This window comes from Jaculus jaculus, chromosome 7 (assembly GCF_020740685.1).
Source record: "Jaculus jaculus isolate mJacJac1 chromosome 7, mJacJac1.mat.Y.cur, whole genome shotgun sequence".
NCBI classification, from domain to species: Eukaryota; Metazoa; Chordata; class Mammalia; order Rodentia; family Dipodidae; genus Jaculus; species Jaculus jaculus.
This window is the reverse complement of record NC_059108.1, coordinates 127,669,631-127,692,893: the sequence shown is the minus strand read 5'-3', so window position 1 is coordinate 127,692,893 and position 23,263 is coordinate 127,669,631. Positions and strand designations below refer to the sequence as shown.

The window sequence follows — 23,263 nt, the reverse complement described above, 5'->3', positions numbered from 1 at the left end:
ATGAGGCCACTGTAGGCTGAATTTTTGTACATACTCAAGGCCAGGCTCATATGAACAGTCCAAGAGGAGGAATTGAGGAGAGACTGTGCCCCACTCTGGTCTCTATGGTTCAACTGGAGGTAGACATGGCTGTGCCTGGGTCAATGGCTTCTCCTTGCTGTGGCTCTCTACACAGGATAAACTGTGTTGTCGCCTCCCACCGAAATTAGTATGAAGTCCTTGCTCCAGTACATTAGGAGGTGACTGCAATTGAAGACAGCATCTTCAGAGATAAGCCAGGTGCCACAGAGCCCTAGCCTGACTGGTACCTTTCTAAGAAGAGAAAATTTGGACAGAAACATGACCAGAGAGAAAAGGAAAAGACACAGCTATTGGCAAGAAGAAAGGTGTGCAACAGAGCCTCCCCTCAAAGGCAGCCCTCCTGATAGCCTGAGTGGGTTAACAGGTCAAGCTGTGGTATTGTTATGAATGTGCCAGCAAATACAGGTTTCAATCCCCCCACCCACTCAAACACACAAAACAGTCCTAGCACCTCCCACAGTGGAGACTGCTCCTGGGCTTCAAGGGGCTGGACTGCCTCACTCTCCCCTCCAGGGTCTGCTCTCAGGGACCTTGTTGACAAGACCCTATTAGCATGCATGTGGCCCTCAGGGCTTGATGGGGAGTCACACATCCTCTTTTTCCTGGTCAAAGGCTGCCCTGGAATGTGACCTTGGCAAGCCTTCCCTGCTCCAAGGAGCCAAGGCCAAGTCCACACTGCCTCCTGTGGTCTTGAAGGCTTGTCCTATTTTTGTTTGTTTGCTTGCATGCTTGCTTTTTGAGGTAGAGTCTCACTCTATCCCAGACTGATCTGGAATTCACTCTGTAGTCTCAGGGTGGCCTCGAACTCACGGCAGTCCTCCTACCTCCCGAGTGCTGGGATTAAAGGTGTGCACCACCATGCTCAGCTGACTTGGTCTTTTTAACCAGTTTGTCTCTTGCCTGTCTGCGGAAGTTCCCAGGGCCTTCTGCCTCACTATCCCCACCTTGGAGATCTTTGGAAAGATATAATGTTAATAGTCAGACTCACTCAGTTTACGTTTATTGCTTGAGCTGGCACAGGGAAAAGACAGAGCTTTACAGCTGACTGAGAGGGTAAGCTTGGCGTGTCCATGTTAAAGGCTGGGGACCAATTCTGTGAACCCAGACTCTAGGTAAAGGAATGGAAGATCTCTCAACTGAATTGCAAAGCCTTATTCCTTTACTTTAAGGAGATACTTGTTTTGTGTGCTGGATTCATCTCACCCTGACCAACCTCCTCAGAACATGAGAGCTAACACGGGCTAACAGAACGACTCACCTACCCCCCACATTGTCAAGTTCAAGCTCTGCATGGTTCACTGGTTATCCCTCTGACCTCACATTGAATGAAGATCTAAACCCACAGCCAAGAAATGAGTTTCCCCACAGTCATTCAGTTTCTGAATCCAATCTCCTGCCATAGCACAGCATTGGTTTTGGCAATTAAGAATCCAGGGGTAGATTTTAAGCTCAGTGCTTAGAGGTCCGTACTTGCAAAGCCTGATCACCCAGGTTTGATTCCCCAGCACCCACATAAAGCCAGATGCACAAAGTGGCTTGTGTATCTGGTGTTTGTTTGCAGGGACAAAAAGCCATGGCACACCCATTCTGTGTGTGTGTGTGAGAGAGAGAGATAGGGGTGACTGCTTGCAAATAAATAAATAAAAATCCAAGGGGCTGGAAAGATGGCTTGGCGGTTAAAGTGCTTGCCTGTGAAGCCTAAGGACCTAGGTTCAATTCTCCAGGTCCCAGGTAAGCCAGATGCACATGGTGGCGCATGTGTCTGGAGTTCATTTGCAGGGGCTAGTGGCCCTGGCATGGTGATTCTCACTCACTATCTCTATCTCCCTCTCTCTGTCTCTAATAAATAAATAAAAATATTAAAAAAAATAATCCAGGGACAGGCCAAAGAGGTGGCTCAGTGATTAAAGACACTAATTTGCAAAGCATACAGGCCTGGGTTTGATTCCTTAGTACCTATGTTTACAGCTTTAGCCAGACCTACAAAGTGGCACACGTATCTGATGTTTGATTACAGGGGCAAGAGGCCCTGGTGTGCCCATATTCTCTCTCTCACTCTTTTCTCTCTCTCGCATAAACATTTTTTTTTAAACATTCTAGGGACTTCGGGCTTTATTCCAGCTCTGCAAATGGCCTTCTAGGTGAATCATGGGCACATCCCATCACATAGCATTCCTGCTTTCCAGGCTTTTTGACTGACCTGTAAATGCCCTGTCTCTGTGAAGACTCCCTAACTGTCTGTTCCAGCAGAATTTGTCTCCCAGAACACTTAATCCAAGGCAGCCACAAGATGCTCTCCACCAGAGTCAGCCATTCTCTGCCCTCCACAGCTCACTTCCTACCATTCCTTGAAGCCCTGTCCTCTATGGGAAGATGAGGTAGGGCCTAGCCTGTCCTTGGAATTCCGCTAGCTACCACCTCAGCTTCAAGGAATCTGTACGGACCTCAGATATCTTTGCCAACTTCTTTTTGTCAGGGAAGACTTTAAAAAAAAAAAGTATGGATAGAACCTAATTGTGGTCTGATAAAATAGCTTATTTATCCTAATGCCAAAGAGTGGGAGATTTCAGATACAGAGGACTCTCAAAGGCTTGGGGATTATGAGATTATGTTCTGTATAAGTTGTCATAAAATTTTGAGTTGGGTCATTGTCTCTTAAACCATGGGGTTGAGGGCTGGAGAGATGGATTAGTGGTTAAGGCACTTGCCTGCGAAGCCTAAGGACTCATGTTCAACTCTCCAGGTCCCACGTAAGCCAAACGCACAGCGATGCAAACACGTAAGGTTGCATATGCGCACAAGGGGGTGCATGTGTCTGGAGTTCATTTGAAATGGCTGGAGGCCCCAGGGCACCACTTCGTTCTCTCTCACTCTCTTGCATTAAAAAAAAAAAAAAAAAATGAGGTTGACAAACCCAAGATCACCACTCCTTTTTTTGGTGCTAATTTGTTTGTTTCAAAGGAAAGCCCACACCCTGTCATTTGTCTCTAGGTGAAAGGTGAGAAGGTGACTGCTCCTCCCCACCTGCTAATAGAAGTAGGGAGGGGTTGGCTTCGTGGCTCAGATGCAGTGCCACACGGAGATGTGGCAGACTCGGGCATCTGTGTCTGACCAAGTGTTCTGGGGCCTGGCTGCGAGTCTCCCTCTTCTCCGGAGTTGATTGTTAAGCCTGGCACAAGAATCTACTCAGGAGGTCTGAAGTGGCAGAAGGGGTCCCACAAACAAGTATGATTGTAGACCTCTTATTTTACACAGTACTTAAGGGGATCCCTGTTTAATCACACAGAAGCACAGAAGTGTGACGCCTGTCCTTCTGGGAAAACGTGACCACTCATGCCTGCCCAGCCCAGTAGCTCCTGCCTTTGTGGTGGCCCCATTTCACTGGGCTACCATTACCAGCCAGGTTCTTCAGTTTCCACTACCCCACCTGACAATGGGGACGAAGAACTTTCCAGGCTAGTAATGATGCTTGATTAATGCTTGTGTACTCAGCACAGACTCTAGTGCATAAACAATAAGTGAATGCATGGATTGACCCATGATAAATTAACTTATATGGGCAACTATACCCAAGATACCATCAATTTCTCCTTCTCACATATGGTTCACCACATGTGACTCCCCCCACCCCCATTCAACAAATACTTAGGAGGAACTAGAAATACCACGGTGAGCAAGGCAGGAAGCTCCTGCTAGGACATGAGATGTCAAAGTCATCATCAGTGTCTGTCACGTGTGGAGGTGCACCAGAGCATAAGCACAGGGTGTCGTGGTCACTCCTCAGTTGGCTCTGGTTTCATCAGTCACCCTATCAGACCTGTGCCATTGTGCTCTGTCCTAGGCACAGTGGCCCCAAGGGACGTGGCCACTCTACACTCAGCTCAGATACAGAAAACATATGTCTTCTCTTTGTCTCCCAACAGGAATGAAGCAGAGGCTGGGTCTTGTGTGTGTGTGTGTGTGTGTGTGTGTGTGTGTGTGTGTCTTTGCACTGTTTCATAGAATCCCCCTCAAATTATTATTCCCCTCCCTTCTCCCCTCCCTCCCATGGGAATAGCAGAAGATGCCAATTTTATACTGATTCCGGATGCAAAGTCTGTTCTGTCTGACCTCACTGATTCCTGGGGGACATGTAAAGACCTGTGAAATATGTGGAGCTCATAAATCAAGTCTGGCTACATTTCTGCAAATGCTCCAGTTCGAGGGAGAGTCCAACTGCACTAACAAAGCCCCCGAGCGTCCCTGTCTCCTTAGCCATTCTGCGCCAGCTGACCCCCAAGTCCGTGGATGCTGGCTGCCTGGAGCAGGGCTCCAGCTCTTGCTGTCCCCATATCCCCTCTGACCCAGCTCCCAGCAAGCTGAAGGGAAATGAAAGGTCAGTTCTTGACCTCTTGTCTGCTGTCTCAGGCACTCTGGAGGGAAGAAATCCTGTGAATGTCCTTCCCCTGCCAGCACCTAAGGAGATGGGCCGAAGATCCTTCCCCAGGCACTCTCCTCTGTGTCCAAGAGAAACAAGAGCCTCTGGGTGGTTATGGGCTCCTGGGACACCCATGGCATGTGAGGCCACTGGAGGGCACCCTCTGAAGTTGTGTGAGCTGTGTGTCTCACCTTGACACACTTCCCCCCACCAACAAGAGCATACCCCTGTAGAAAGACCAACACTCACTATGCACCAGTGTGCCAACGCAATGCTGAGTGTGGGGTACACACAGTGACCATATTGGTCATGGTGGTCATCACAGTTCCCTCTTGACACCCAGTACACTGTGAGAAATCACACTGTGTTTTAGTTAAGTGAGAGATGAGAGACCAGCGAGGTAAGAAGAAAAGCAACGCCCTTCACATGCCTATGTTCAATAGTTGCCACACGCCCCTTGCAGCCATGCATTCGTTCATACGACAGTCACTGAGGGTTCACTTGATTCTACATGGTGGACACACAGTGGACACTGGCACAGTGCCCACGCTCCAGGAATCCCCTCTCTAGGCACTCCACTCAGACCCCCAAGCCTCCTGTTATGCCATAAAGTGCGAAAGAAGCCAGGCACACCCCAAGGCTGTGGGAAGCACTGGCCTTCTGTCTCTAACTTGAGCCCAAGTTATGGCTGCTATGGGGAAGATGTCTGATGAGGCTCAGCCCACAGCCTGGGGTCCATCTGTCCAGACAAGGTGGCAGCCAGAGAGAGAGAACAAAGCCACCTGAGCTGCACTTTGGCACCTCAAAATCTACAAGGACCCCAGAGGAGGTTCAAAAGCCACTTCAACAGGGACTGCTCATAGACAGGGAGCGCTGGAATGTCTTGCCTAGAAACAGTCAATGGACAGACCACATGCGCTAGAGGTCTGATAAGAAGACGTCACCTAGGGGTGCTGGTACCACTTTTGTCTGTGTGGGTATGTTCTAGAATGTCCACACAGTAACCAAACTGCCCATTGGTGCACTCACTTCTCAGAACACATCCCCGTCCTAAGCGACACACAACTGTATTTGTGTGTGGACAAAAACAAAGGGAGACCTCGCCCCTCAACTCTCCCTTCCAACTCTTCCCACCTGGGATAAGCTCCTGCCGCATGTCTGACCAGGACAGACACTGATTAGCTGCAAAGCAGAGGTAGGTGTTGCTTTTACAATAGGTTCAAGGACTGTGGGAAGAGATGGTACATTGTTTAAAGGGTGCAGACTGGACTATCAGACAAGCAACGTATCACTTACTAAACTTCAAAACAACACACAAGAGCCAGGCGTGGTGGCGCGCACCTTTAATCCCAGCACTAGGGAGGCAGAGGTAAGAGGATCACGGTGAGTTCGAGGCCACCCTGAGACTCCATAGTGAATTCCAGGTCAGCCTGGGCTACAGTGAAACCCTACCTTGAAAACAAAAAGAAAAGAAAAGGCCACAAGGTAAGATTGGCATCCCATTTTGAAGACAGGACACTCAGAAGATTGTGCCCCAGGGAAATGTGAAGCCATGTATGTGTGACACTAGTGTGTGTACTCCTCTCCAGTCTCACACTACCTGCCACTGCTCCCTGGCACAGTAAGTCACTCGCGTCCTACAGGACGAATTATAACTTGGGCCTCTCAGATGTCATTGCCATGAAGCTGTTATGTGGGGTTTTAAATATGATTCCTAGGGGCTATACAGATGACTCAGTGGTTAAGTCACTTGCTTGCAAAGCCTAATGGCCTAGGTTTGATTCCCCAGTGCCCACATAAAACCAGGTGCACACAGTGCATCTGGAGCTCATTTGTAGTGGCTAGAGGCAGCCCATTCTCATTCTCTCTCTCTCTCTCCCTCTCCCTCTCTCCTTACAAATAAATATGTTTTCAAATGTGATTCCTAATTGTTTTTGGTCTTGAAGCAGGGCCTCACTCTAGCCCAGGCTGAGCTGGAACTCCCTGTGTAGCGCAGGCTGGGGTGCAACTCACAGTGATCCTTCTACCTCAGTGTCCCAAGTGCTGGCATTAAAGCATGTGCCAGCACACCAGCCTGACCCCCAATGCTCTGACTTCATGCATGAAACAAGAATCTTGCATTCACATGACATTTTCCCTCCTTTGCTTCCTGTATTCCACAGTCCAGACACCTCCGTGCCGCTGTTTCTTGCATCACAGCTAGCATGCAGGCAGGAACTGCTGATGCCCCGTGGACACCATGCACACAAGCAAAGGCGAACCATCAAGGATGGATATGGAACTACGTGACATCCAGACGTGCATGGGTGATTTGGTTCCACAGTGTGCCAGTGAGACGGCCCGGGAGCCAGAGCATGTGTGAAAAGAAATCTATGACTAGCCTGAACAAGAAAAGAGACGGTGAACTTGGTCACCCTCTTTCACCTAATTACAGAGCTATGCCCCTGTCATCCCGGCTATATGAAAGGCCAAGGTGGAAGGATTGCTTGAACCCCACTTGCGATCAGCCTGGACAACGTAGTGAGGACCCCATCTCCAATGTGTACCTCCCGCTAACTGCAAAAGCATCAGGTTCAGTGGCCTCTGTGGTACTGGAAGGTAACTGTGACCTCCGGTCCTCCAGCGGGTGCTCTGTAGAGACCTGGCATCGCACCCGTCCTTACCAGAGCCCTCAGGAGCAGAGCTGGATCCACACTTCATCCTTCCCCTTATACCACCACTTGCTATTTACATACAAATGGCTAATTCTGGAGTAGAACATAATTCAAAGAAACATGACCAGACCAGGGAACATAAGAAGAGAGCCAAGAAAAACTTGTAGGTCATTGAGAAAATTGCCATGCCAGGCACTGGGGAAGTGACCTACTGCACAAAAGCACCAAGGGCAGGTCACGTCCCAACAGAACAGCCCCACACAGCTCAGGAGGCCAGGCAGAGCACCATGCCTCACCACTACCTGACCAGGGCTGATTACCACAGCATACAGGGAGGCGCTTTTGTCCCAGCAGAGAGCGCACTGGTTGAAATTCACAAGTAGAAAAGAGTTACATTGCTCCAGAAATCCAGGTGAGAAAGAGTTAACAGAATCCAGACAGTCTGGACACAAAAATTATGTTCCCTAAAGACTGGGAAGGAAGATTTAGAATAGTAGAACATTCTGAAGTTAGAGAGGGGTCCTGAGAAAGCATCTGGGCCAGGAAATTTTGTGTGTGTGCCATGAACCTGTCTTGCATGGTTGAACCCCCCCCCCTCAGGGATTACAAAGGAAGCCTCATACACCAAAGAACAACTATCAAAATGTCTTAAAAGACACATGTGTGGAGCAGGAGAGATGGCTTAGCGCTTAAGACACTTGTTGGCAAAGCCAAAGGACCCAGGTTCAATTCCCCAGGATCCATGTAACCCAGATGCACAAGGTGGCACATGCATCTGGAGTTCATTTGCAGTGGCTAGAGGCCCTGGTGCACCCATTCACTCTATCTGCCTGCCTGCTCCCCTCCTCTCTCTCTCTCTCTCTCGCTCGCTCGCTCGCTCGCTCTCACTCTCTGCTTCATTCTCTCTCAAACAAATAAGGATAAAATATTTTTTAAAAAGACAGATGTGTTATATAGTTCTACATGTACTTCTTTTTTAAAAATTTATTAATTTGCAAGAAGAAAGGATGAGAGGAGAGAGAGGGAGGGAGGGAGGGGGAAGAGTAGGGGCATTTCAGGGCCTCCTGTCTCTGCAAACTCTAGATCAAGCACCACTTTGTGTATCTGGCTTTACCTGGTTACTAGGACTCAAACCCAGGCCTTTGCAAGCAAGTACCTATAACCTCTGAGCCATCTCCCAGCCCTACAGATACCTCTTTATGAGTGTATTAATAAGCTTATACAACAGATCTAATATTGTCTACATTTTTTTTTTTTTTTTTGGATTTTCGAAGTAGGGTCTCACTCTAGCTCAGGCTGACCTGGAATTCACTATGGAGTCTCAGGGTGACCTCGAACTCACGGTGATCCTCCTACCTCTGCCTCCTGAGTGCTGGGATTAAAGGTGTGCGCCACCACACCAGGCTTATTGCTGACATTATCAAAGTAATGAGAAGTATGACTAAGATTTTATAAGCAGTTCAGAGTAACTACCACATCTATAATGAAATGTGCCTGGTTCACTTATTGATAAGAGCACAGGACTGCCTATGAATTCATGTTGCCTACATAATAGACAGTAATAATAACTTTCCAATTGGAAGTTAGTGGGAAAACAATGAAAACTGAGCCATTGATTTAAATGTATAGACTCTAGATTGAGACACTCAATATAATACCATCTCCTATTATTATTATTAGTTTTACAAAAAACACTTAGGTCAGAGCAGCCAAGTGACTCTTTTTCAAAAAAAAAATATATATATATGTGTATATGTATATATATATATAATTTACTGTTATTTGCAAGCAGGGAGGGGAGTAAAATGAGCACACCAGGGCCTATCACCTCTGCAACTGAACTCCAGATGCATATACCACTTTGTGCATCTGGCTTTACGTGGACACTAGGGATTTGAACCTGGGCCTTAACCACCAAACCATCTCTCCATTCCCCAAGTGATGTTCTTAATGCCTCACGGATAGTAAGTACTAAATCTGGGGTCAAGGTCCAGTTCTTACCTGTATCTTAAATGTTCACTTTACCTCAGTAGCATACTGCCTCAATGTAGGCTTCAAAATGACTCTGTCCTGGGTTTTTGTTTTTAAACACAATAATATATTCCAATGAAGTCAAGTAATATGGTAAGTAAATCTCTAAAACATTTCTCTGTCCTTAAATGAAGAGTTGAGGGACCTCAGCCCTCCCCAGCCCCTGCCAGACCTCTTAAGGCAGAATCTGCATTTCCCGTTGGACAGCATCCCAGAACCCCTTCTCTGCTGCGGGCTCCATGGAAGCTCAAGCTAATCCCAGCGCCTGCTGCTATCACCTGTCAGGAACTCAATCCTCAGCCTCCAAGTATGCGCTCGTCAAGCTGTTTCCCGAGGGAGAGAACAAGCAGCAACAGAATAGGACCAAGGGTTCTGAAGGCCCAATGATGGCCTAGGAGATGTCAACAGGAATGGTAAGATCTGGACTGGGGAGAGGGCTCAGCAATGAAGGTGCTTGTCTGTGAAGCCTAAGGACCCAAGTTCAATTCCCCCAGGACCCACATAAGCCAGATGCACAAGGTGGTATGTGCCTATGGAGTTCATTTGCAGTGGCTAGAGGCCCTGGCGTGCCAGTTCTTTCTCTGTCTGCCTTTCTTGCTCACTCGTGCTCTCTAACAAAAAAAAAAAAATTCACTCTAGTCCAAGCTGACTTGGAATCCACTATGTAGTCTCAGGGTAGCTTTGAACTCATGGCAATCCTCCTACCTCTACCTCCCAAGTGCTGGGATCTAACAAAATATTTTGAAATAATATTTTAATATATTTTATTAGAGAGAGAGAGAGGAGAATGGGCACACCAGGGCCTCCAGCTACTGCAAACGAACTCCAGACGCATGCGCCCCCTTGTGCATCTGGCTTACATGGGTCCTGGGGAATCAAACCAAGGTCCTTTGGCTTTGTAGACAAATGCCTTAGCCACTAAGCCATCTGTCTGGCCCCAAAATACTTTTTTTTAAAAGGAGGAATGCTAAGATTTGAAATCATGATACCAATCATGATAATAAGTTATGAAGCCCTTGCCCTGAGCCAGTTTCTGGGTTAGACAATGCACATGCCTCAGCCGTGTTCCCGCTGTTCACAGCTGGTAAAACAGGTCCAGAGAGACCGCAACTTGCCCAGCACATCAGCCTGTGATGGGAAAAGACTGACACAGATATAGAAAACGGGGTGGGGGCACACAAGCTTATGGGGGGGGGTAGTTCAAGGACAGCTGAGGAGAGCCAACTGTGGGTCACCTGCCTCCAGCCTCCATCAGAGTCCCCTCTCCAGGCCCACTTCGACCTCAGGTTCTCAGCAGCTAAGGAGCCCTCCACTCTCACCGCCCCCCCACCCCCCAATGTCAGCCTGATGCCTGGGTCTCAAGTTACAGCCCAAGCTGGAAGCCTGTATGAAGCATGCACTAGTCAGGTAAGCTTGATAAACATGGTGATGCATTTGTCTGGAGTTCATCTGCAGTGGCCAGAGACCCTGGTGTACCCATTTTCTCTCTCTCTCTCTCTCAAATAAAAAAATATATTAAAAATGGATTAAAAAAAGAAGTGAAGACCACCCGCTCCCTCACTTGTGCCAACCACAGACCTGCCACCCCGCGGCGGTTCCCGCGTGCTCTGGCGGTGTCTTGGCCTCTGGGAGCGCGTGCCACGGCGGGCGACTCCCCGCGACTTTGTTTCACAACTTAAATAAACCGAGCGCTGCTGGCATCTCCAGCACCTTCTGACTTAAGTCGTCCCCTGGAAAGCTCCGAAGGCCTACAGAGTGGGTGTGGTCAAATTCAGTTTGGGGCCATTTTAAGGGTTTTTTTTTTTTCTTCCTTTTCTAAATAGTGCTTTATTTCTTTTTTTATTTTATAAAATAAACTTATTTAAAAATTTACATAAAACGTGTAGAATGTTTCACAAATCCTTGTGTCATCTTTGCATAGGGGCCATGCTAATCTTGTCTGCATTATTCTAGTACTGAAGCGTGCACCATTTTTTTTTTTTAATATGACCTGTTAGAATTTGGTCAGTAACTAGTTTTTTAAGGTTACTTTTATTTATTTGAGAGAAAATGAGAAAGAGGCAGATATATAGAGAGAGAATGGGCTCACCAGGGCTTCCAACTACTGCATACAAACTCCAGATACATGTGCCACCTTGTGCATATGACTTATGTGGATCCTTGAATCTGGGTCCTTTGGCTTCGCAGGCAAATATCTTAACCACTAAGCCATCCCTCCAGCCTGTGAGCACCATTTTTTAAAGGTTTTTGAAGCAGTGGGTAATTTTCAGACTCTCTAGATCTAGGTATGAGTTATCATTTCAAGACCCTATCAGTCGCCTCTGAATTTTTCCCAACTAACATGTGGTGTGTGACACTCCATGAGAAGTCTGAGCAAAGCGTTTTCATGTTTGTTCGTTTATGGGACAGGCATTGTCATACCCATTTTACAGATGAGGAAGTGAAGCCCCAGGCCTCAAAGGCAGGAACTAGCCAAACCAAGGTGAAAATGTTCGGAGCTCCAGCTTCTGCACACCCAAGGCCTCCTCTGGTACCATCTTAGCCACTCAGGCCTCGTCTTCTATGTGTATAGTTTCTAACAACCCTTCCTTGACTGCAAGCCCCTGGGTTGTCCCCCTTTGTGCCTAGGCCAGAACCTGGCACCAGCAAGGTACTCTGAATATGGCTGACTAAACGCTGGCTGGCTGTCAGGAAAAATAACTCAAGAAAGAGCCTCAAGCCAACTCCATCTGTCTTCCACAAGGATCTGGATGTGTTGTTCTCTGCTTGTGTGAGTGCCCTGGTCAACAAACTCCCAGACCAGTCCAGAAAATCATTATGTTCCTTGCAATCAATCCCATGAATGGCCCGAATTCCAGCAATCCCCTGGTGGAGCACAGCTCTGGTAAAACAGCTTTCCCAGCTGGAAAACACATCGTGAGCCTTAGTGACTGGTGGAGTCCCTGGTCTGCCACTGAGCCAAGTTGATTAGCAAAGCCAGGACTTGGCCTGTCTACCCAGAGAGATACCACAGTAATTCAAAAGTGATAAACATACAAAGGTGAGTGGCAGCCACATTTAGGGATCTGGAACTCAGAGGGAGCAGCATGCCATGAGGAAAAAAAAAAAAAAGGTTCCAGAATGGGGGTCCAAATGCGGGGTGCACCAGCATTGAGCTGAAGCTTCCCTACCCTTTCATTTCAGTTCTGTGCTAATGGGCCCACACTGCTTTCTCCCAGATGGCTCTTGGCGGGCTCAGAACTTTGTGTGTTGTTTGATTTTGCTTTTAATCTGAGCCCTGGTTGGTGACGCTCCCCTCCAGCAGCCCCTCCTCCTTGCCAGTTAACCCTATCTGATTGGCTGCCCATCCAGAGAGTCTGGTTGCCAGATCTCCCAAGGGTGGAGGATCTGGGTGACACACTCCAATCAGCCATGAGTCCCCACAGTCTTGTGGAGCTGATGATCCCCTCAAGCCGAGCTGCCAGTTTTCTCAATGACACAAAACGAAATTGGCTCATGGGCTGCAGCTCTTAGGTCACTATGTCCTCTGTCTGCAAAAAGTACCCTGAAGTGATTCAGATTTACAGCCAGGGGCTCATGGACTCAAACCTGTGGCCAAACTTTGTTCCAGAACAAACAAGATTTAGTCACCTCTGAAGTGGAATCCAAAACGAAGAAACTGGGAAGGAAGCTCAGAGGTACCCGGGACACAGGGCTCAGCTCAGCCTACGGGAACAGGGCACTGGCTCATCTGAACACCAGGGAGAAGAAAGCTTTGCTGAAAAGGGATCCAAAATGAAAGAGCAAAGCAACATGAACAGTGACGCCCATTGTCTTCCTTAAGGTGATTCTCTCACTGTAAGAAATCGATGAGCAGAGAGGGAGGAAGACCAAAGATGCTACCCCTAAAGCAACTTGTCAAACGTGTCCCACCAGCACCGAGCCAAGTCTCTGGATGACTCCTGCCTTGCAGAATAATAAAGGGGATGAAAAAGTGGGCTATACCCCTCCACAAAAATGCCATCAGCAAAACCCCACATGTAGGAAATGTCAGACAAACATGACAGTGTCATCTACGCAAAGGGGAACTGGCTCAGTGAATCAAGCACTTTCCACTCAAGCTGGAGTACCTGCGTTCAGTTTCCCAGACTCCGTGTAAAAAGCTGGAAGCCACGGCAAGCTTCTGTAATCCCGGCATGCCGGTGCTGGTAGGGAGATGGTAGGCAGAGCTGGAGAATTTCCAGGAAGCTCATGGTAAGGCCAGCAGGAGACTATAGCCCAGGGAGAATCCAGAGAGGGAAGCCCTGCCTCAAAGTGAGATGGGAGGGCAAGCGCGACCAGAAAGACTGTATACACATGAACATGCACATTCACACACACACACACACACACACACAGAAATGTTTTAAAATAAATGTTCTTAAAGTGGCAAGGGAAACAAGAGAGGACTCAACAGCTGAGGCAATTAGGAGATTGTGCTTAGATCTGACTCAAGCCATGTAATGGGGAGAGGCATTTCTGAGACAGCTGAGAAAACCTGAACACTAACTGGACATTCCATGGGAAAGAGTTCTTATTGATATATGGAGAGATGGCTTAGTGGTTAAGGCACTTGCCTGCAAAGCCAAAGGACCCAGGTTCAATTCCATAGGACCCACATAAGCCAGATACACAAGGGGGTACATGCATCTGGAGTTCATCTGCAGTGGCTGGAGGCCCTGGAATGTCCCATATTCTTTTTCTCCCTCTCTCCCTCCCTCCCTCTCTCTCTCTCATATACAAAATAAAATGAGAGCCAGGCATGGTGGTGCACACCTTTAATCCCAGCACTCGGGAGGCAGAGGTAGGAGGATTACCATGAGTTCGAGACCACCCTGAGACTACATGGTGAATTCCAAGTCAGCCTGGACTAGTGTGAGACCCTACCTCAAAAAACCAAATAAATAAATTAATTAAATAAAATACTATATTAAAATTTTTATTTATTTGACAAAGAGAGAAAGGAGAGAGAATGGGTGAGCCAGGGCCTCCAGCCACTGCAAACAAACTCCAGATTCATATGCTACTTTGTGCATCTGGCTTTCCAGCCCTTTGTTGGATCTTCTAGGTTTGATAATGGGTTCTTAAGGGAGACCTTTGGGTTTTGTTTTTGTGGTCATTTTACAATTAATCTTGACCTTTTTGAGATCATTCTGTAATATTTAAGGATAAAATGGTTAGGTCTCTGGTATTTGCATTAAGTTACAGGACTAAGTGTAAGGTAAAACAGAGATTGTGCCACCTGACCTTGGTCATGTGTGTTCTCTCTACTTTGTCCAATTTCAAAATTTTACAGAATAAAAATTTTCATCAAAAGAGAAGTTGGACTAGGGGCTGGAGAGATGGCCCAGCAGTTAAGGCACTTGCTTGCTAAGCCCGAAGGACTGGATTCAGTTCCTCAGTACCCATATAAAGCCAGATGCACATGTGTCTGGAGTTCATTTGCAGTGGCAGGTGGCCCTCGTCCTCTGGCTTTCTCACAGTCTTGCACACTCTGTCTTGCACTCTTTCTCCTTGAAAATAAATACATAAAAATATTTTTTAAAAGTTGGGCTGAAGAGATTGCTCAGCAGTTAAAGACATTTGCTTGCAAAGCCTGATAGCCTGGGTTCAATTCCCCAGTACTCAAGTAAAACCAAATGTACAAAATAGCACATTTGTCTGGAGTTCATTTGCAGTGGCAGGAAGTCCTAGAATGCTTACACTCCACTCTTTCTCTGACTCTGTCTTTCTCTTTCATAAATAAATACATGAATGAATCTAAAAAACAAAATAGGGACAGGGAGGTGAATCAGCGGTGAAGGGTACTTGCTTATAAGATCTGCTGGCCCAGGTTTGATTCCCCAGTCCCCAGATACACAAAGTGGCATGTGTCTGGAGTTTGTTTGCAGTGGCAAGAGATCCTGGTACACCCACTCATTCTCTTTTTCTCATAAATAAATATATAAGCAAGTAAAAAAGTATTTTAATTTTAAAAAAAAAGAGAAAGAAGAGGAGCTAGGGAGATGGCTCAATGGGTAAGGGCACTTACTATGCAAGCATGAGGGCTGAGTTTGCTTTCCCAGAGCCCTTGGGAAAAGCCAGGATTGGCCATAGGTACCTATAAGCCCAGTGCTGGGGGTGGTGAAGACAGAGGAATCATAGAGACTTACTAGTCAGCCAGTCTGATGGAGGGATGGGGGTCATTCCAGGTTCAGTGAGAGACTCCATCTCATGGAAACAAGACAAAAGAGCCATACAGATGAGGCTGGAGAGATGGCTTAACAGTAAGGCACTTGCCCGCGAAGCCAAAGGACCCAGGTTCAATTCCCCAGGACCCATGTAAGCCAGATACACAAGGGGCACATGTATCTGGAGTTTGTTTGCAGTGGCTAGAGGCCCTGGCGTACCCATTTTCTCTCTCTTCCTCTCTCTGCTTGCAAATAAATAAAATAAAACAAAAAGCCAAAAGCTGCTTGGCATGGTGTGGTGACCCTACATCAAAAAAAAAAAAATTTTTTTTTTAAGAGTCATAGAGATGAACACTGGATGATCCCCTCTACTTTTACACATGTGCATTTCAGCATGTGCACAGATACACGCACGTGAACAGATATCACACATACACCATACACATACCAACAAAAAAAAAAAAGGAAAAAAAAAGAAATGAAAACAGAGGCCCAGGAGATGGTTCATTTAGTAAAGTGCTTGCCACACAAGCATGAGTTTGGACCACAAACACCAATGTAAAAACCACTGGTATGTGTCTCTAATCCCTTTGCTAGAGCTGGAGACAAGAGCCCCAGGGCCTGCTCCATAGTCTAGTTTAATTGGTGAGCTCTCGCTTCTGTGAGAGATCTTGTCTCAAAAAAATAAAGTGGAAGCTGGGTGTGGTGGTGCACGCCTTTAATCCCAGCACTCAGGCAGATGTAGGAGGATCATTGTGAGTTCAAGAGCACCCTGAGACTACATAGTAAATTCCAGGTCAGCCTGGACCAGAGCAAAAGCCTACCTCAAAAAAAATCAAAACAATAAAAAATAAAAAAAATAAAGTGGAAAGCAATTGAGGAAGATTCCTGACATTGATCTCTCCACACACACATGCACATGCAGACACACACACACACACACACGCACCACAAGCTCCTTGTGCTTAACATTGGCTTTTGCACTGAATCTCTGAAAGCCCTTTAACAAACCTTTACCAAACCCCAGTTTCCTTATTCGGAACCCAGTCTTTCAAATTCTGGCTCATCCTGTCTCACTTAGGGTCCTGAGCTTCCTCTGCACTTTGATTTCCTCATGGGTACACAGGCAGTGCCAGTTCTACCTTGCAGGAGGTGGTGAAGACCAAGTGCATTATTAATTGACACACAAGCATCCTGCCCGGGTTGCAAACGAGTGCCTGGGGCTGCTGCTGGTTCTGCCATTACTATGTGCTATCTTGATGGCAAAGAGATGCCATCCTTCTCTCCGAGCCACCAAAACTTCAGAAATGTCTCTAATTCTCACTGACCCACACACGCCTCATGACTGCTTCCTCTCAGAGTCACCCAGAGGAAACCCATTGTTCTGGGGACGGTCATTCTCCCCATGCCCCTGCCCACCTTTCCCAGCAACCTCCCTTCTCACTTCCTTACTCCCCTCTGCCAGCTGCTGCCTGGCTCCCCTTTGCCTGCTCCAAGCCTCTCACTCCTACCCCAGCTCCCCCAGAGCATCAGTCAGAAAAAGCTGCCCTTCCCATGCCTTCTCCTGCTCCGGCCCCCTGACGCCACCTCTCACAATGCCAACGGGGACCTCGGAGAGGGCCGATTTGAAATTCCTGGTAAGTCAGGAAATGGTGGGGTGGGGTGAAGGGAAGTCAAAAAGAACTCAGGACTTATGAATGCATAATACTGGACTTTGGAAATGGGCAGGCGTGGTGCCAGTCCTCCCTGGGGTTCCCAGATTGTACTAGACTTACAAAAGGACCATTATTAAGGCTCTACATGTCTATGCAACAGGTTCAGAGCCACGAATGGGTTGACATCACAGGGATCAGAAGATGAATGGATTTCCCAGCCCTGACCCTCATTGTCGAAGGCCTTCAGACCCTGGAAAGACGTATGTGAGAGGGAAAAGGATTCTCGTGGACCTTCAAGACAGTTCGCAGTTGTTCCGCAGAAGGGGTCCCAAGAACTGCCTACACTATGGCTAGCTGAGGTCCCCAAGCCTGGACTGCCTCTACACTGTCATCAGACCCTCTTCCTCGCCACCACAGATGGAACTGATCGCTTTGCTTATCTATCTTCCCACCCCTGTGATATCCTAGGAGAGCAGCATCCCCCTCCTCCACTTTCTTGGGGGTAATTTCTTTTCTACCAGATGGGAGGGGTCACAGCATCTAGTTAGGAGACTGTAGATTGGTGGTCAGGACAGCTGGCCTCATCTTCTACCTGCGCAGGCTTAAGTTTTCAGAATCCATATTTGCCTTTCCATAAGTCATGACAGTGGCTGATGCCATCTACACAAGACCTACACAATAGGAGGGGAAAAATGATGACATCAAAATAGGAGAGAGAACTGATTGGAAAGAAGGGATTCAGTGGAGGGTGGATTTGGAAGGGAGAAACTAGTGGTTGTGAGAGGGGATTATGATCATGGTATATATTGTCTATACTTATGGAAGTTGTCCATTAAATGTTTTAAAAATACCTTCCAGTTACATTGGCCTATTATTGTGCTGCATATCATAATGAAGTATGATGCTATCCTTGTTCTAAAGCTGAGGGACATGTATCTAGACTGGGTCTCACACTCCTTTCCATGGCATATGCTCAAACTAAACCTCAACCAACACATATACACACGTGTACATCTTTTGATTCCAGTGAGAACGCAGGAGTTTGGGTTCAGTTGTATCCAATCTTCCCTTCTAACTCTCAAGGACATTTGTTTGCATATCATTTACATATATTCAAATGGAAATGCATACTCATTCACATGAACATATAGACAGCATTATAAGAAATCAACGCAGTCTGTCTAAATGTTGGGTACAGCCCAACACTGCAGAGCCTTGAAAAACCACAGAAAAATCTCACTAAGTAGGGCTGGCAAGTTGGTTTAGCAGTTAAGGTGCTTGCTTGGGATGCCTAAGGACTTGGGTTCAATTCCACAGGACCCACATCAGCCAGATTCAGAAGGTGGTGCATGCGTCTGGGGTTCATTTGGAGTGGCTGGTGGCCCTGGCACGCCCATTCTCTTTCTCTGGTTCTATCTGCCTCTTTCTCTCTCTCTCTCTCTCTCTTGATTATTTTTTTAAAACTCACTAAGTACATTAATGGTCTCTCACACTTTGAGACTATTAGAAGGAAATATTAAAATGTCATTTCACACATGTTTTATGGTGTCCTTTTATATTTCTAGTTCTTGTGTATGTATTATATTTCTCAAACCACATACGTATAATAGGACACTCATGTCACGAGTAAACACGCCTTAAAGGGGAAACCAAGCTCAAAAAAGAGTTGCAGAGAGAGTCAAAAGAGTTCTGGGCGTGGTGGTGCACACCTTTAATCCCAACACTCAGGAGGCAGAGGTAGGAGGATCACCGTGAGTTCGAGGCCACCCTGAGACTCCATAGTGAATTCCAGGTCAGCCTGGGCTAGAGTGAGATCCTACCTTGAAAAACAAAAACAAAACAAAACAAAAAAAAAAAAGCCTTCATTCTCTCTAGATTCTCCCCCACAGCTAGAGATGGTGCATGGATCTGGTCTCACCCCAGTCAAGTAGGACCCCAGGCAACTCTCCTCCAAGATAATGCCGGTCAATGGAACCAGAGGCTCTCCAGGGCACTGGTCATACCTGTTGCCAGCTCCACTGGGGTTCATGATGTAGGCTGTCCACTTTTACCCGGGGTTCCCATCTGCAGGGCTCCTTTTAGTCATGAGAACACAGGTTCCCTCCCGTGGAATGTGCTTGCTGCCGTAGTGCGGCCGCGTTGGCTCCGCAGGCTGCCGGCAGGAGTGCAAGCTCCTCCCAATGCCTGCCCAGGCTCCAGCTTTGCGTTGAGAGTCACCCACTGAGTCTGACCAGACAGGTTGCTATTTAATTGGGAATATGTGAGCCTGATCATGAAAGAGAAAGAAAAGAAAGGAAAAGGGGGAAGAGGGGAGGAGGAGAGAAGAGGAAAGAGAGGAGGGAAGGTAAGGGAAGAGAAAAAGCAAATTGGCTTTCTAGATTGAAAAGGGCCAGTTCAGCCAGGCGTGGTGGCGCACGCCTTTAATCCCAGCGCTCGAGAAGCAGAGGTAGGAGGATCACCATGAGTTCGAGGCCACCCTGAGACTACAGAGTGATTTCCAAGTCAGCCTGAGCTAGAGTGAGACCCTACCTCAAAAAAAGCAAAAAAAAAAAAAAAAAAAAGTGGGGGGAGGGTTAGTTCAATTCCCAAGGTAGAAAGGAACCCAGAGATTGGCTGGAAGAGTCAATTAAGACATCTGTAGACAGCAGGTCATTGTTTGGCTGCACAGTACCTGGCACAGCTTTTATCTGGGGAGACCCACGGGATTGGACAGTGCCCCCACCAAAGTGCAGGGTGGGCCAGGACAGACGCCAGGCTACTCACCCACGCACTGATTGCCTTCATCCATCTGGTATCCAAAGCGGCAGACAGCCGGTCTTGAAATCGTAGGGTAGTTAGAAGCTGGTACCGGCGGGGCGGCTGCTGGGTATGGACCCGAGTAGGGCGTGTTGGAATAGGAAGTCGAGTAAGGCCCTCGGTAAACTGGGTTGGTCCGGGGGATGCACAGATAGCCGCCGTTCTGGTTGACACACATCATGTCTCCGCGGCAGGCCTCTGGGATGGTCCTGCATTCATCGATATCTGCAAAGGCCACAGAAAGGGGGATCTGTCAGGGGCCCCCCCAGCCACACCGTGCCAGCTCACCACAGGCAGTACAGAGCTCTTAGACAATGGCTGAACGGAATCTAAATGACCACCCGCACATCAGCCCTCAGAGTCCCACCATTCCAAGTATGAGCCCATCCACAGAAACTGGACCCATCACCGACTTCTGGCTTTTCTTTAGAAAGCCCCACACTTTATTTCATTTATTTGATGTTATTTTATTGTGTGTGTGTGTGTTTGTTCATGTGTGCAAGTGTGGGCGTATGCGTGTCATGGTGAGCGTGTGAACGTTCAGGTCAGTTCTCACCTTCTATCTCATTTTGAGACAGTTGCTCATTCCAGAAGGTTCTGTCTCCATCTCCCTTCTTGCTGCAGGCACACTGGGATTACAGAAGCCAACCACAGCTTTTGGATTTCATGCAGGGACCAGAGATCCAAACTCAGAGTCGTACAGCAAGTGCTTTCTCCACAGCCTCACAGCCCCAGAGAGAACCTCGCATTTGAAACCCAAGCAAATGCATGTGTATATGTATATATGTAGAGAGAGAGAGATAGGAGTGTGTGTGTGTGCGTGTGCGTGCATGCATGCACCAGGGCCTTTTTTTTTTTTTTTTTTTGGTTTTTCGAGGTAGGGTCTCACTCTTGTCCAGGCTAACCTGGAATTAACTCTGTAGTCTCAGGGTGGCCTTGAACTCATGGCGATCCTCCTACCTCTGCCTCCCAAGTGCTGGGATTAAAGGCGTGCGCCACCACGCCCGGCGCACCAGGGCCTTTTGCCGCTGAAAACAAACTCCAGATGCATGTGTTGCATTACGTGGGTACTGGAAAATCAAACCCAGGCCACAAGCAAGTGCTTTTAACCACTGAGTCATCTCCCCAGCCCAAACAAATATATATATTTTTCATTATATATGAATATAGCAAATAAAAATAGCCTTGATTTGCTTAAAGAAGGTAAGAATAATAATACACACAACCAAACAGTGCTTGTGTGTGAACGTAAGACCATGTCAGCTCCTACGCCCATACTCTCTCTACTCTGGAAACATGAATCATTTCCACTTCCATTCCAAATAATAGCTGAGTAGGGGAGAAAGAGACCTTTGCATCAAAATGACAAGGCTTGGCTCAGAGGTAGTAACTTGCTAAGAAAGGAGAGCCTTACTTGAAAGTCAGCTCACACTGTGCCAGCAAACAGCACCACGTCCATCCAGACTGGAGCTCAGCTCATGTTGGAAGGAGAGTGGTGGTCTGTCTAGAAAATCCACCTTGTTAGAGAGGAGTCCAGGGAGGTCTCACTTCCGGCTCCAGTGGGCAGCAGACCTGGCTCTGTATGCTGGGCCCTGCCATCCGTTTTGGAGCCTGCTCTGTGTGGAACCAGGGGCTAGATCCAGGCAGGTTGCCCACCATGTCCTCTGAAAACCTTGCGCCAACTCCCAGCTTGGGAAAGGGGAATGGCGAGGTTCAGAATGCAGCAGTCTGTTCTCCAGCTGTACAGGGCATCCCTGATCAAAGCGCTTTACTGTAAAGCCAAGAGACCCCAGGACACAGTTGACTCGTCATTCTTTCAGACCATCTATCTCCCCTCTGCTTCTCAGCTGAGGTGACTCAAGGAGGACAAATGGGGCTGGAGAGAGGGCTTAGCAGTTAAACGCTTGCCTGTGAAGCCTAAGGACCCCGGTTCAAGGCTCGATTCCCCAGGACCCATGTTAGCCAGATGTACAAGGGGGAGCACGTGTCTGGAGTTCCTTTGCACTGGCTGGAGGCCCTGGTGCGCCCATTCTCTCTCTGCCTTTTTCTCCCTCTGTCTGTTACTCTCAAATAAATAAATCAAAATAAACAAAAAATAAAATAAAATAAGGAGGACAAATGATTTGACCTAAATCAAATCAAATTCAAAAACTACAAAATGAAACTACTCCCCAGTGTGGGGGCCATGTAGAACAAAGGTCTGCCCTGTTCTTCACACTTCCTCTTCTCTGCCTATGCTATTCCCTCCAACTAGGTTGTGATTTTCCAGAATCCTGCTCATCCTTCAATACCCAATTCAAGTGTGACCTTCATCAGTCCTATGTCCCTAGACATAAAGCAGTGCTTTCTCCTCTGCTGTTACAGGGCCCACTATGTTTACCTCCACTTGGACATGATCTTACAACACCAGCATGTCACAACATTCATGGTGTCTAATTCGCTCTCCCACTATCTGGCATGCTAAGAGAATACCCTACTGCAAGAATCTCCTCAAACCTGGTGATATGGCAAAGGGGAATAAAAACAGCTCATGCAATTCAAATTGCTGATCAGCTGTCCTTGAAGGGGGACAGATTATCCAGGATTATGGAGGGGTGCCCAATGTGACCCAGGAGTCCTTCTAAGTAGAAAAGGCAGAAAGATTGGCCAAAGAGATGCCATGACCCACCAACTGACTGATGGAAAGAGAAGGGACTCAAAGCATGACTGGCATTTGATCCAAATTGATCCAAAGTGTTGGCTTTGGAGCTGGAAGAGGGGTCCACCAGCCGAAGAATGTTATCCTAGCTTCTGGAATCTGGGAAGGACCCTCAACCGACAGCCCACAACAAAACCACTGCAGACCTACAACTACAAGAAGGTGCATTCCACTACCCTCCCTCGTGATCCAGGAGCCACGTCACCCCTTGAGCCTCTGGAAAGGAACACAGCCCTGCCACCACTTGGAGCTTAGCCTCAGAGACAGATGTTGGGATTCTGTCCTATAGAGGCCTGGAATCCAAAATGTGTACGGTGTATGCTCATGGGAACTGGTGACAGCAGCTCTATGGAACAAAGTCAGACAGAATGTTTGTTGAGGACAAGGATGGATTCTTTGATCCCTGAACAACAGCTGAGGAGGAACTGCCCTGGGAAGGGGCTGTCACGGGACATCCCCGCCATAGCAAGGGGTCAGCAGTGCGTCTTACCTAAACACTGTCCTGTCTGGCGATCCAGGTCAAAGCCGTTGGTGCACTGTTGCTGCGGGGAAGGGGAGAGAAGAAAGAGGCCAGATCACCTTGCTGGGTTACTTCTTAGGAACTCTAAAAGCTTTCTAGCTGTATTTGCAGGAAATTTGGGAAATGGCATTGAGGAAAAAGACGCATATAATACCAATACTTGGAGTGTCAAGCCCTATTTGTTTATAATTTTTTTCTTAAATTATTTTTAAAGACTTTCTTT

At 47.5% G+C, this 23,263-nt stretch overlaps 1 protein-coding gene and 1 pseudogene across 2 annotated transcripts in view; both read right to left on the bottom strand.

Moving 5' to 3' along the window:
* Fbln5 (fibulin 5) overlaps positions 1-23,263 on the bottom strand; it is an 89,653-nt gene that overhangs the window by 57,963 nt on the left and 8,427 nt on the right. For both annotated transcript variants that reach the window (XM_004649334.2, XM_045155020.1), the window contains exons 3-4: positions 23,011-23,062; positions 19,790-20,047 (exon numbers count right to left, since the gene is read on the bottom strand). In XM_004649334.2, coding sequence (XP_004649391.1) covers positions 19,790-20,047; positions 23,011-23,062 — 310 coding nt within the window. The remainder of the gene's footprint in view (positions 1-19,789; positions 20,048-23,010; positions 23,063-23,263) is intronic.
* LOC123462558 lies at positions 11,060-11,156 on the bottom strand (annotated as a pseudogene).